Genomic DNA, 15,765 nt, shown 5'->3' on the forward strand with positions numbered 1-15,765 from the left:
CTGTATTCTATGAACCCATGTGGTGAGGGTTCAATCTGTGTCAGTCTGGGCTGAAATTCACTGGTGCGCTAGAGACTTACAAGCTTTGTATTTACAGGGTAGATATACTTACTTGACCCCTGTCAGGATCCTGAATACCAACATCACCACTGCTGGTCATCTGTATGTATCCCAGTTATTTCAGTTAAATCTAGACATCCAGAATTAATAAGAAAAAAAACTATAACCAATGTGTTGTGTAGATAACCGTTAAATGTAGTTTATTGGTAGAACATTTTAGAAACATACAGTAGCATAGCAATTAATGAAAGCATACTGAACAAAACTTTATAAAGGGGACTTTAGTGAATGCTGCAGGCATAAATAAACTGAACACCTCATTTTATCTATCTGGCCCACTCCGTGTTTTTCGGTAAAGCCAGGACAACAAATTTTCTTTTTGCTCTTTAATTTTCAGAGAAATTAATAAAAACAACATCCATTACATAGAGCAGAACAGTTGTGTTGTGTCCTAGAGCAAATAAGAGGTCTTGTGGGAAAATGCAGAAAACAGATTAGTACAACAATGCCAGATATGCAGTGAAACTGTGAGAAGGCATGTACAAATCAAAAACTAAGTCCTTTAAGCACAGAACCCCCTGTAAAGAGAGGACTGGTACACAAAACAAAATGCTATTAGTTTGCAGCATAACAGCTAACATATTAAAGACAAAACAAAACACTTCATGGATTGCACTGCACATTAAAGCAAACATTTTATTTTAACATAACATTGTAAGATAAAAATCCAGTGTGTCCAACATATTTAAACGTTTCTATAAAGTGGCACAGTAAGGCCGCATACACGTAGGGCAGCTATAAGGCATCTATAGTGTATTTTGCTGTGAATGCTTCCAAGCTGCTGCAAGCGCTGGTACTGTATATACAAGCAGTGCTATCCATAGGCTAATGCCCACCTGCAGTTACTGTTTATGCCTGGGAGATCTGTGCATCTGCCAAAGGCTTCAGTAAATCCTGATTTTCTCAACTGGCTTGAGGGAATAAGTTTTGTAAACAAATTTTCTTAAACACCATTATTCAATCATTGGTCCATATATTTTCATTACTATGCATAACTGTGCAATTTACAATTTATAAAGTAGGATGTGGATCACTTGCCTTTTTATGGCTTGACTTCAAAGTGCTAAGGTTGCATATGGTTTACTGTCATGTGAGTAACAAAATTAAGTAAACAAAATTGTCAAATAAACCATAATATTATGTTATCCAAAATATCATAGCTAACATTTCCCCAGGTGGAGATGTATTCACTACACGTCACTCCAGGACTAGAAAAGGTTTCAAAATGTAGTGCAACGTTTTGGGGGGCATACCCACGTCGTCAGGCATAGAGTAAGCACAATAAGAAAGGGTACACATACTTCTATTTATAGCTGAGTTGTCCCTGCGTCCAGGCGCCAAATTCCAGGACAACTCAGCCATAAATAGAGGGGTTATTTTTCACTGTATCTTACTGCATCGTTCCTACAAGGGCACCCAGGCAGCTACTACATCATATAGGAGTGCCGGTTCAACCATTATATATATATATATATATATATTTATACACACACACAGATGCATCCTTTGATCCTTTGTCTGGCATTCATAGCTAAAGTGTTATGGCACACAGAGAGCATGAAAGCCACTTGGACAACAAAGAGTGTCTTGTTCCCCCAAAAAGTTAATTATTATACTTCTGACATTGTGAGACATATGTCTTCCTCAAATGACTCACGGACAAACTACGCTGTTTAAAATTATATGCAGCATGTGTATATTCTGTGTGCAAATGCCAAGTTACAGTGTCTGTGGAAACCACTAACGTAGCATTTTGCATGCAGATAACGCTGAATTTGCACATAGAATATACACTTTGCATAATATACTCTTAGTGCATCTTATTCACAGTGATTTTTTGAGGATTTTATACTAAACGCTTTGAGACTAGGCCCGAATAGAAGACCTGTTTAACATGACTGCAGCAATGATGAAGGAAGAGACACACACACATATATATATATACACACAGCAGATAAGAATGGCACTCACCAGGGCTTTGTAATAATCCAAATACTCCTTACTCATGACCACACCAAACAAACAGACCGACAGATCCCTATCCACAGGGCCACCTCTTATCCTCAAACAGGCACCTCCCACTGCCAATCCAGCCAACCAGTATCAGCCATTTAGGCTTACTACAATTATGCAAACAATTATGGGCATAAATATTACATGGTAAAATCGCCACTGCGATATACTTTACCCCATCTCCACCATAACTCCCTCCACAAGGCCCGGACGCATCTTCCGGGTACCTCGTTTCCTGGATGTGGTCATCATGCGTTCCAGTCATAGGCGCTAATACACAAACTGACCTAGCTTGCTCAGCAAGCTCCGGTCACATTACCCCGGACACTATACTTCCGCATATATATACGGATATACGGATGGTCAGGCTCTGTGTTTCTGCCAATGTGCCATCTGCTGGCATCTGGTGGATGGCAAGAGAATGGGGCACGCAAGCCTCTCCGATGTGTGGCGAGTCCAATTCAGATGACAATCGGCGCGCAGGGAGCCGCACTGATGAGAGGGTCTCCATCTGTGCTGGTGGTAATTTTTGATGCACATGGTATTTATGATCTTCAATGTTATTCTATTTCAAGACTTGATAAAAGAGCCAACTGACTAGGAGGTGCACCTGTGCATGCTGCAGTTGTTGGAGTGGGGCTGGACATACAAGTACAAACTCACACAGATAGATACTGTACATTTTTGCTGCAGTTACTCCTGGAGAGGCCAATCTCTGGCCATTTTTTCAATTCTGGGTTTGAAAAACTGTCAATCCCATAATTCCAGGTATTCCCAGTATTGGCTTCCTGACACCTTGCTGGGAATTCCTTAGAAGCATTCTTTCAGTGGGCGGGCAGACACGGTGGACAGGCAGACATGACGAATTGACACGACATAGGACAAGATAAGGGCAAGCCTGTGCGTGGCTGAGGAGCACAATTTTTAACATCACTCTGCACGGCATGTTTGCCTGAGCCAAGAGCTGCTACTGCTCAGTGCTGCTTGACAGAAAAGGATCAAATGTGCATTTCAATCACAATATGCTAGGATTGGACACTCCAATCCAGGGATTTAAATCCCGGTATGTCACTGATCCAGGGATTGGCATCCATAGTCACACCAAACAGCCCCTCTTGGCACACCAGGTCCTGTCAGGCATTAGACTCTGCTAGTGTTGGACATTTTTTGTTGTTGCAAGGAATACCTTTCCGTTGCACTGCATATAGGACACATGTGAAGGCTTATTCATTTTATATGTGACCCTTGTATATCTGGGTCTAACCATCTCTTAATTTGTACAGGAAGTGCTACAATTTAGTTGTGCGTTTCGTATAAACCTAACAAAGTTTCACAGGACCTGGCAGCTCAGTCTAGCTATGTATCATTTGCTGCATGGCTTATTGAGGATAGAAGAATGAGGACCCATCTGTGTATATATGTATATGTGTATGAACCCAGACCAGCAAATATGGAGCTGTTGTATTTCAATGATTAGTCCAGTCCACTTCAATAGATGTTTTTTTCGTTTTTCAGTTCCACAAGCTGCAGTATAGAATAGAAGTAATTTACTGGTTTCACGCTAATGAGACATTTTATAAAGGTTATTTCAAGACAAAATGATTTCATGACAGACCTGTCTTGATTATTTACCAGATAAACAGTAAACGGTGGGTTGTTTAAAAGTGGAAAACTGTGAACCCCATTAATGAATAAAGCTTTTTATCAACAGTCTCAGGACAACAAATTGTCATCAGCAATAAATATTCATGAGTATTTTGCAATTCACATTTTATATCATTTATCCAAAAATATATATTAAGCAAATGTCCCCTTTAAAAGTATTGATATGTAGATATGGAAGCATATAAACGATCAGAAAATATATCAAAATATACATCTTTGTTTTATTAACAAGCTGCATAGTTGCTGAGAAAGGAATAAAACATTGGCAATTTCAGGCGTTGCTGGTCCTTGCGACACCAGCCAATCACTGTACCCTCACTGTTTGCTGTGTAGAGATGGTGGCCATCACAGGAAAATGTTAGGCTGAAAGCACAAAGATTTTGTCAGCAACACAATACAAGTTATCTGGAGCAATATGTACTTAATGAAAAATAATATTTACTAATGTTTTTTCCTGGGTTGGGTTCATTGGGTTGACAACAGGAAGGTTGTCATTATTAGGGTCCACAGGCCTTAGGTCAATACCCTCAAAAAGCCGGGTCTAGGTGGACCATGGCCATTAATTCAACACAAGCATTAAGTCGACATGGGGAAAGTCCGACAGTCAAAAGGTTGACATGGGTTTTTCACTTTTTTGTCCCGAATGTCGACACTGTCTGTGTGACGAATGTCGACAGTACAGGTCCATGCAAACTGGATTTTAAAACTGTACTAGCACTAACAATCTTAAGGTGCCCATACATGTTACAATTATTGTATACAACATTGCATATCATCGCATCTCGGTTTTGCGATGAGATGAGATCTAGTACAAAAAGTATGTGCTGCCCTTTTTGTACTAGATCTCATCTCATCGCAAAACCGAGATGCAATATTGTATACAATAATTGTAACGTGTATGGGCACCTTTATACTCTTTATTGCAGGGGCGGATTGGCCTACCGGGAAACTGGGCTGTTTCCTGGTGGGCCGGCATATTTTGGAGTGTAAGAGGCCATCTCCCTCATTTACAGGGCCGGCCGCGGCATCTACGTGCATTTTCCCATTATCAAAGATGGCTGTGGCTGGCCTCGACTGCTGCCACAGTTAAAGGGCTGGTGCGCATGCGCGCGCATGCAGCTGCTCCCGTGGTCCAGACAGGCTTGCTGCTCTAACAAGCCGCCCTCGCTCCTTTACAGGGCCGGCCCTGAAGAAAGATGACCGCGGCCGGCCTCAAGTGATGCCACAGTAGAAATGGCTGCGGGAGGGCTGGTGCGCATGCGCGCTGAAGAAAGATGGCCGTGGCCGGCCTCAAGTGATGCCACAGTAGAAATGGCCACGGGAGGGCTGGTGCGCATGCGCGCGCACGCAGCCGCTCCCGTGGTCCAGACTCCAGACAGAGGCTTCATGCTCACAGGACTACTGTTGGGCTGGAGCCCGGAGTTGAGCAGGAGAGCAGCACTACCCAGTACCCACCCAGCAGCACAGCAGCAGCCAGCACGCAGAGGAGCACTCAACAGCAGGCAGCACCCAGGGTAAACTAGGTAGTAGGCACTAAGGGCACACTGGCAAAATTAATATATATATATATATATATATATCTATATATTGCACAGGTAAAGGTATGTCACTTTTTTATGCATTTATAAAAAAGCTTGATAACAGTTCATAAGACTGAAACGCTGCCAAGCAACCTTATAGTTCCTATTCCTAAGTGCGGGCACCGGACGCAGTGAGGGCACCAGACGCAGTTATTCCACATAATCATTTGGCGTGCCGGACCTGCTACATATTATATATATATATATATATATATATATATATAGACTTGGAAGGGCCGGGCACGACCACCGAATATCCGTTGCTCGTCGGGTGCCCTCGTCAAGGGGGGTATGTAGACGTTTTTTGTAGTAACGCGGCACTCCAGACAAATTTCCACGTGCAATAAAAGTTTATTGAAGCATCTCAGCAACGTTTCAATACGACAGTCTGATGATAATACTGTCGTATTGAAACGTTGCTGAGATGCTTCAATAAACTTTTATTGCACGTGGAAATTTGTCTGGAGTGCCGCGTTACTACAAAAAACGTCTATATATATATATATATATATATATATATATATATATATATATATATATATATATATATATATATATACATACACACACACACACACACACATGTAGCAGGTCCGGCACTCCAAATGATTATATGGAATAACTGCGTCCGGTGCCCGCACTTAGGAACAGGAACGATAAGGTTGCTTGGCAGCGTTTCAGTCTTATTAACTGTTATCAAGCTTTTTTATAAATGCATAAAAAAGTGACATACCTTTACCTGTGCAATAACGTGAAATGGAGTGAGTGAGACGCTCCGGCGTTGTGCGCTGGCCTGGTGCGTCCCCCAGCAGTGACGTCACTGTACAGCAGGGGTGGATTGGCCCACCGGGAAACCGGGCCATTTCCCGGTGGGCCGGCACATTAATGTCCAGAAACGGCTGCTCACACCCCCTCCCGGGCCGCAATCTCTGCGGTTAGGGGTGCCGCAGCAGCAGGGAGCACTATGCCCCAATCAAAGATGGCCGCGGTAAGCCTCCGGCGCGCAACAACGCTCCGCCCCCCCATTGGGGCTGCTTCAAAATATTTCCCGGGCTGGTTTTAATTTACAATCCGCCCCTGCTTTATTGCTATTATAATTATTGCAAGTGCAACATGGGTAGGAAGTCATCTGCCAGCACCAGGAGGGGCAGTTCCAGAAAGCAGCAGCAGGGGAGCATGAGGGAACAGATGAGGAGCATTGAGCTAAGGCTTTATGGCATGTGTCATTACTTAGCCCAGGGGTAGCCAACTCCAGTCCTCGAGAGCTACCAACAGTTCACATTTTCAAGGTCTCCTCAAATTATCGCAAGTGAAGTAATTAGCTCCACCTGTGGATCTTTTAAAATGTGTCAGTGAGTAAAGTGTGCACCTGCAAGGTGAGCTGGAAAACGTGCACTGTTGGTAGCTCTCGAGGACTGGAATTGGCTACCCCTGACTTAGCCCAACGTTGATCCAAAGAAAATAAGTCAAATGGGGATATCACATCTAGACCATACACTCTAAGGGTCCTATAAAAAGGTTGAACATGAGGAACGTACGTCTTTTTACAATCTTTTAATAATCGTGTTCAGCACGGAACTTCAAAAGTTTTAATATTAAATCAAAGTAGACATTACCTAAGTAACATTGTACTTAAAAAGAAAATGGTAGCAGCGTTTAAATACAGTATATACTTAAAGATATAGCTACTTAAAAATTAATTGGACTGATTTCACAATCTTGAATTTTTATAGGAAAAATAAAAAAAACAAATACGTGACTAAAAAATGAAACCACATTTTCCTTAAGAATATGTTCATAGTGTAAAAGCAATAGTGATATCAAGTATTCTAAGTTTATGGAAATGGACTGTCCCTTCCTCAAATAAATTAATAAATACAGTAGGTGCCAAATGGTAGGGTAAATGGCAAGCTGGTGTGCAAATTTGTTTGAAGTCTAGTTCACAGTGGAGGGAAAGGCTGAGCAAATGGCACTGGGCAGGGTAATGGGCACTTCGTAGGTGAAGTCGTCTGGGGCTGTTTCGGATAAGTCCATCTTCCAAAATGTGGACAACAGGTCTGACACATATGTAGAGGAGTAGCTAGGTGACATGGTGCCCGGAGTAACCGTATGTTTCCGCACCCCCCCCGCCCCCCTAGTAATTTTTCCCTCTTATAGTAATGCTCCTTACACATTATGCCACGCAAACCGTAATGCCCATTACAGAATATACCACACAATCTACAGCAGGCATGTCCAACCTGCGGCCCTCCAGGGCACATCCCAGCATGCCTTGAAATAGTTTTAGCATTCCCTAATAGCAATAGTATGGCAAGGCATGCTGGGATGTGTAGTTTCACAACATCTGGAGAGCCGCAGGTTGGACATGCCTGGTCTACAGTATAATGCCCATTGCACATGCCACACACCATAATGATCAATTCACTTTTATGCCACACCATAATGTCCATTACACATTATGCCACACACCGTAATGCTTCTGGGTAACCCTATACTTACAATTGCGTAATTATACATTTTGAACCCCCCCCCCCCCATGGCATTTTACTGCCGCTTACACATAATGACCCCCTGTAGTGCCACTCCCTCTGCACACAATGCTCACACTACTGCTGCTTAAACACATAAACTCCCCTGAAGTGCCGCTTACCTACGTGCTCATTGCCAGGTGTTCCATGCTCGTAGCCAGGGGGGGTAACATGCTCATTGCCTAAGGGGATTTAAATATTTTTATTGCCCACCCGTCAGTGCCACGGAGGAGCAGAGTCTCTGACAGCATCACAGAGACCCTGCGCCCCTCCAAAGATGGTCGCCACCGCAAAGGAGACAGACGCTGGAGGTGCAGGAGTACTCTAGTGTGTCTTCACTGTGGCAGCGGCCAGGGCACAGGGTCTCTGTAATTGTCGGAGACTCTTCGCCTCAGCGGTGGATGGCATTCAGAGGGCAGACCGGTGGGCAGTGGGTGTGGGGTGCGGCACCCTGCTACCCTCCCTACGCCCGTTACTGGCATATAAAAAAATGTGCATTGATGGACAGTGATGCCAGTAACATATACATTGCTGGCCTGTGCCAGCAATGTATATATTACTGCCATATAAATTGGTGACCAGTGGTGCCAGTAACATACATTGCTGGCCTGTGCCAGCAATGTATATATTACTGCTAAATAAATCAGTGTGTATTGGTGACCAGTGGTGCCAGCAATGTATATATTACTGGCTTATGGGTAAATACATTGGTGGGCAGTGTACTGCTGGTGCTGCTGCGGCGTAGCAGGGGAATGGAGCGGGCGGCCTGTACTGTGGTAAGTATGGAGCGGGGAGCAGGGAGGGAGCGGGCGACGGGCAGCTTGTATTGCGCTCCGTACGAAGCAGGCAAATACTGACAGCTGGATGGGATGGGGAGCAGGGGGAGAGAGGACTGCAAGTACAGTAGTGTGCTCTGTGTGGAGCAGAGGAGGGAGCGGGCGGCCATTGGGAATTGTACTCCGTACTGACTCGGAGCAGGCGGGAGCGGACACGGACAGCTGGATGGGTCAGGATGGGGGAGCAGGGGGGGAAGGAGGGCAGGTTGACTCTGGCTCATCTTTAACCATCATCGTAGTAAAGTACTAGTACTCACACTGCGCGGCTACCCAGGAGTCCGGTCGGTCCAGCCTGTCACTCACTGTCAGTGACAGTGTCACTTGGGTGACGGTCCGGGCGGGGTAGGGGCACTATACGGGGCAGGGGCCGCTGCACTCCTAGGAGGGGGGGGGGGGTGTCGGACTGTGGCTTTACTGAGTGGAGCGGGCAGCGCAGGGAACAGGTGGGGGAGGGAGCAGGCTGCACGGCTCCCGCACAATTTGATCTCTCGGCGCCCACCGGCTCTGCCCTCCCTATGCCTTTGCACATATGCTGTGCCTGTATGGGTTCTTATACTGAATGTATGTGGTAAGAATTAGTCACTAATCTGTCCAATTTACAAAAAAAAAAGAAGCAAATATGCTCATAGAAAAGGAGTCAGAATCTGATATAAATCAACATACAGTATATAAATAAAATTTGTATATAATTCAATTACTAGCAGTAAACACCTGTAATTTCATTGGAGGATTACTGTTATGTGGACCGGAGACATGATAAAAATCCACCGATCGGAAGTGCGGTGCCCCACCACGGAATTTATTGGTAGGACCATCATGTAAACCCAGAAATGCGGCATCACTCCATCCAGCTACACATCTGGCAGTCATCCACTCAGGGCTGGAGCACCAGTGAGACTGTCCCGTCATGTGGCTGAAAGTGGAGCATCAGCAACCGGTGTAGCTGCACGATCAGACTCGTTACACCCCTCTCTTCCAATCAGAACATGAAAATGGTCACATGGTCATCAGTCTGATCACATGATCAGGTTCTCAGCTGAAATGTAAACAACCATACAGAAAAAAGGGAAAAAAAGAGACATTGTTTGTACATCCTGTCTCTATCCTTTCCCATCTTACATGGGTAAATTACCAATTGTATCGCATTATCATATTTATAATATCATAACTACATTGGTCATGTAACCTATCTGTCCCCCAACAGTTTTAAATAGAAGCAAGATTAGCAAATACGCGCTATAGCGCTTATTTGACTCTAAAATGGTTACCGGGGACTCAGTTTCGCAAACTGAAGGGGTCCCCGAGACCACGCTGTGCTTCAACTGTGAGTCACCGTGAGCCAATAACTGCAGTGGCCGCTGGGCCCCAATCATTGGGCAGTGGCCGCCTGGCAGCCAGTCACTGCAGATTTTACAGGTCACTTCGCACCCTAAAGCTGAGCGCCATGCCTTTTAAGCAGGTTTCCCTTAGTCACTGTGCACCCTTCGCCCCCCCCCCCGCCACGTAAGTAGGGCAGTACGGGTGGTGTAATGGTTAGCATTAGGGCCTCACAGCACTGAGGTCATGGGTTCGATTCCCACCATGGCCCTAACTGTGCGGAGTTTGTATATTCTCCCCGTGCTTGCTTAAGTTTCCTCCGGGTACTCCAATTTCCTCCCACAATCCAAAAAATATACTGGTAGTTAATTGGCTCCCAACAAAATGAACCCTAGAATGTCTGTGTGCGTGTACGTGTAGTAGGGAATATAGATTGTAAGCTCCACTAGGGCATGGACTGATATTCTCTGTATAGTACTGCAGAATGTGTGCACTGTATAAGAAACGTAATAAATAAATAAAATAAGTCCATTCCGCTGCTAAGAGCAAGGGGATGGGTCAGTATGCGGCTGTAGCAGCTGACAGCCGCTCTCAGCAGAAGAGGTGAGCGGGCTGTCATCTCTGCACTGGACTGGATGTGGCTGGAAGAGCTGACATGGTGCTCAACTCAGAGCAGCGTGTCAGCTCTTTCAGCCACATAATGTAATGATTATTATGTTACTATATATATACACTTTAAATTTCACGTTTCATATATATATATATATATATATATATATAATTTAGAAATAATATATATGGCAATTTACCCATTTAAGATGGGAAATGATAAAGACAGGGTGTATAAAGAAAATTCTCTTTTCTTCCTTTTTTTCTGTACGGTTATTTACATAACAAATACAATTTCAGCTGAAAACCCGATCATGTGACCATTTCCGTTTTTCTGATAGGGTGTGACGCGTCCAATTGAGCAGCCACATTGGGTGCTGTTGCCCCACTCCCGGCCACGGGACGGTCTCACTGACACTCCAGCCCTGAGTGGATAACTCCCAGCAATGGGCGTAAAGGGCTATGCTTCTGGTCATTTGGCCAGTTGGAGTGATAACGCATTTCGGGGTTTAAATGACAGTCCCGCCAATGAATACGGTGGTGAGGCGCCACACTTCCGACCACATGATCTCCAATGGGAGATCTGTATAATAGTAATAACTAGACAACCAATTAGATCAGTGGATGTTTACCATGTCTCCGGCCGACATGACAGTAATTCTCCAATTAAATGTTAATTGTTAAATGTTGATTTATATCAGATTCTGCCTCCTTTTTACGAGCATACTGTATTTGTTTTTTAAAAAAAAGTGGACAGATTAGCGTGTGTCATGCGACCAATTCTTACCACATCCATTGTTGTCAGTGTAGCCATTGCCGGGCGGCTGGCTAATATGTGACAGGCGGCGGGGATTGTGCGGCAGCCGGGTTAGATCCAGGCGGCGGTGCAGCAATGGCCGCCATTCAGCGTAGTCACCACTGGGGAGCATCACATGGCTTTCCAGCTCCCCCAGCGGCACTACGCTAATAGAGTGTCATGGCGGCCGAGTGTCACTACGCGTATCCGCGTCCCCTTGCGGGGCTCGCTGTGCTTGCCACCTCGCTGCACTCGCCACACTTTCTAAAATTACCTCCACGCCCACGTGGACACTGGGGGTATGACGTGGATAGTGGGGATATGATCCTTTATGTATTAGCACAGCTCCAGTTACGTAACTTACATAATGTGCGTAAGTTACATACTGTAGTTTACGTAGCCAGCATAGTGGTGCATTGGTATTCTCAATACACCACTACGCAAACTACGTAATGGGCACCCTGCTAATACATAAGTACCCTGTGAACATATTTTTAAGGAAAATGTGGTTACATTTTTTAGTCACGTATTTGTATTTTTATTTTTCTTATTAAAAATTCAAGATTGTACAATCAATCCAAATAACTTAGTAGCTATATCTTTTTTTTTCAATAATACATTTTTATTAAGTCTTGCAAACGAACAAAATATGAAAAGATAAATTTTTGCAATAAATGGTAATACACAGACAAGGGCAGTTAAAAGGCAAACATTCAACAACCGAATATACTCTGTAAGGAATATGGCTGTAGTTCAATCAAATAAGCAAGACCAGTATTTATTATAGAAGAAAAGGGGGAAGAAAAGAAGAGGAAAGCGTACGAAAGAGGGAAGGGAGAGGATAGGGAAATATGGAGGGGCCCAAGCATGTGACGTGGTACAACAAACACTTCAAAGACCCCAAAGGGGTACATACTCTGCAAATTGGACTATTCAGCCGAGGAATGTGGAGGTAAAGAAAGAGTCATTAGGTCTGGGGATTCATTGTAAAATATTGATAGGCCCCGCACTTCTCTGTATTCGCTCCACTTGCGCCATTTGATAAGAATTGACGAAGCCGAGGATGAGTATTTAACGTTGGCCGTCTCAAACAAAAAATGTTTATGGACATTGTTTGCAATATGGGAGATTGAAGGGATTACCGGAGATTTCCAATACTGACCTATGGCTGCCTTAGTTAAAATCAGAATATGTCTAAGTAGGTACAAGTCCTCCATAGAAAGCAGCAATAGGGGGTCCTGACTCAAATCACAGTACTCCAGAATATTGAATACCCTTCGTGTGTTATCCGGGGCCTGTCTGCCCGGAACGAACCCCACCTGGTCCGACGCAACAAGGGAGGGGAGTAAGGGTGCCAAGCGGTTCGCTACCAGCTTTGCGTACAATTTAAGATTGGTGTTCAGTAAGGCAATAGGATGGAAATTCTGGACCGATGTAGAGGGTTTACCAGGTTTGGGAATCGCCACAATTCGAGCTTCAAGCATTTCCTTCGGAAAGCCTTTAGAGGCTTCATTAAAAACACTCAGCAATAAAGGAGCTAGTTCTGACTTGAAGCATTTATAAAAATTTGAAGGGTAGCCGTCAGGGCCAGGGGGGCTTTATCACATGGCAAGGCGTCAATGGCAGCCTCAACTTCGGAGATGGACCAGGGGGAACATAAGGACAGACAGGTCTCAGAGTCCAGCCTCGGAAGGTTAATACTGTTCAAAAAGGCATCAATATCTGCTGTCGTGGGTTGAGGGGTAAGCGCGTCAGAATTTAGATTATACAGCTGTGACTAGTATTCCGCGAAGGTGTCTGCAATGCGAAAAGGGTCAACTACTCTAGCACCATGGGAATTATATAGAAGACTAACCCTTGCCCTAGCCCTATGGCCCCTCAGTTTTCTAGCCAAAAGGCGGCTCGCTTTATTTCCAAAGGTATAAAAACGCTAATTCAATTTAGCTATATTCCTTTGCACCTCCTGAAGGGAGAACATTTTAACCTTAGTTTTATCGAGTAGCTTAAACAAAGCTCTGTCTAGGGCGGTGATTTTCAACCTTTTCACCTTACGGCACACTAAATAAGATTTTAAAATTGCCAAGGCACACCATGAGATCCCCACAGGGCAAAACACACTGGCCCCCACAGGAAAAAACACACACCTATTGGCAACCATTTAAAAAACAAACAAACAATCACACTGGTCCCCACAGGTAACACAAATAAAATACATTGGCTTTACATGAAAAGAAGAGACCAGTAAATAACAGTTGAACTGGTGGTGGCTGTAAACTGGTCTGGGCATCTCTAGATCTGGGGGCACACTTGAGAACAGCTCAAGGCACACTAGTGTGCCACGGGACAGTGGTTGAAAAACACTGGTCTAGGGGGTTTGCCTTGTGGGCAGATTCCAATCTAGCCAACTCATCTTCGGCCAATAAAAGATCCCTGTCACAAGCCTTTTTTAACCTGGTAGCAGCCTGCATTGCTGAGCCACACACCACTGCCTTAATGGAGCACCAGTGGTTAAATACATTGGTATCTCCAGGTTGGTTGGTGGAGATATATAAAGAGAGGGAATCATGATTAAATTTACGGGATTTGAGGTGAGACAAGGCCAGATCGCCCAATTTCCAAGGACCCGGGGGCACCCTAAATGAACCCTGATCCCATGAAAGCAGTAAGGGGGAGTGATCCGACCATGTAATGGGTAAAATGACAATTTTATGTAGAGAAGCTAGTGTCCATTTGTCAATTAACGCCAAGTCTATCCTGGAGTACGACTGATGAGGATGGGAAAAAATGTGTAGTCCCGGACCCCTGGGTGTTTAACTTACCATGCATCATGTAGGTCGTATTCACTAATAATCTATCTAAAGCTATGGGAGTGATCAGTTATATGAGGGCCTCTGCGTGTACAAGGTCGAGATTTGTCAACCGCGGGATCTAAAACCATATTGAAGTCTCCCAGGATCAGGAGAGCTCCCTTAGCGTGTCTCTGCACTAATGCGCAAAGTTTCCTACAAAATGACACCTGTCTTGTATTGGGAGCATAACATGAAACCAGGGTGACCTCAACACTATCCAGCATGCCCACTAAGATAATAAATCTTCCTTCCGGGTCAGAGTGCTGAGAGGTAACAGTAAAAGCACAGTTAGCAGAGATCAATATAGCCACCCCTGCTTATTTAAGAGGGTCGTTGGCCGTGTAGCACTGGGGGTATCTGTTATCAAAAAATTTGGGAGGGGCCGGCTTCATAAAATGTGTTTCTTGGACTGCCACTGCGTGTGCTTTTAAATTATGGAAAGAGGCTAAAGCGACATTACATTTCTGGGGGGAATATAACCCCTTCACATTCAACGAGAGAAAATTAACCATAATCTAAGGATAAGGGTGATGCTATTATGTTGAAATAGGGCTCCATATTGGAATCACATACACATACTGAGGCCAGGGGGTAGAATGGGTGAGGCAAACAAGACACAGTAAGGGAAAATAAGGGAAGGAAAAGCAGAAAGACAGCGACTCTAAAAAGAGTCGTAGTAAGGCACCATAGTAAAAGCGCCTCACCCAGCCTTCTGGGGGGGGGGGGGGGGGGGGGTAGTGGCCATCCACCCCGCAGTCGCCTAGTGCACAATGTTAGTATCAGGCCTTAGTCAGGCTATAACAGACTATAACATATTAGTCACTAATATACAGGACCATTGACAAAGCAGAAAAAGAAGCAGGATAAAAAACGACAATGTCAACTCTACAACTGGAGTAGCCCGTATCCAAAGGAACAGGTATCAGTTTCCTGAATCCCACCTCGTGCAGCGACCCCGGAGCACCACAGCCAATTATCGTACCAATAGGAACCTCAACACAATGCTCCCGCAGTAGATTCCTTTGTGGGAGAGAGTCCTCCTGCCTCTCAAGTGAGGCGGATGGCCGCCGGCTAGGCAGGGGGGCTTGTGCGCTGACGCCAGGGGGCCGGAGCTGGTCAGGCGGCCCAGGGCGAAACTCAAGGTCCCGACTCCACAGCAATAGCGGGCCTCAACCCGCGGCGCACAAGGAAGTGAGCGCCCTGCTCAGAGGCTGGCACCGGTGGCTTCAGGAAGGGGAGAAGGAGCTGGAGGGCACGGTGTCCAAGCCCCCAGGACCCCAAGTAGAGTTATTTTACCCCAAAACTTAGAGGTGAGCCGGGAGCTTCTCTGCAACACGTCTGCTCAGCTTCCCATCCAAGCCACGCCCCCAATAGCTATATCTTTAAGTATATATTTAAGCGCTGCTACAATTTTCTTCTTATTCTCTCTGGGACTAACTATCTTGGATTACA

General features: G+C 44.9%; 1 protein-coding gene across 1 annotated transcript in view; it reads right to left on the bottom strand.

Annotated features, from left to right (window-relative positions):
* Positions 1–234: 234 nt before the first annotated feature.
* The window catches only part of LYST (lysosomal trafficking regulator), a 574,932-nt gene continuing 559,401 nt past the window's right edge, over positions 235–15,765 (bottom strand). The window contains exon 52 of the mRNA XM_083176391.1: positions 235–4,161. Within this exon, the coding sequence (XP_083032517.1) occupies positions 4,023–4,161 (139 nt within the window). The 3' untranslated portion in view covers positions 235–4,022. The remainder of the gene's footprint in view (positions 4,162–15,765) is intronic.

The sequence above is a fragment of the Crinia signifera genome, chromosome 3 (assembly GCF_055691185.1).
Source record: "Crinia signifera chromosome 3, ASM5569118v1, whole genome shotgun sequence".
NCBI classification, from domain to species: domain Eukaryota; kingdom Metazoa; phylum Chordata; class Amphibia; order Anura; family Myobatrachidae; genus Crinia; species Crinia signifera.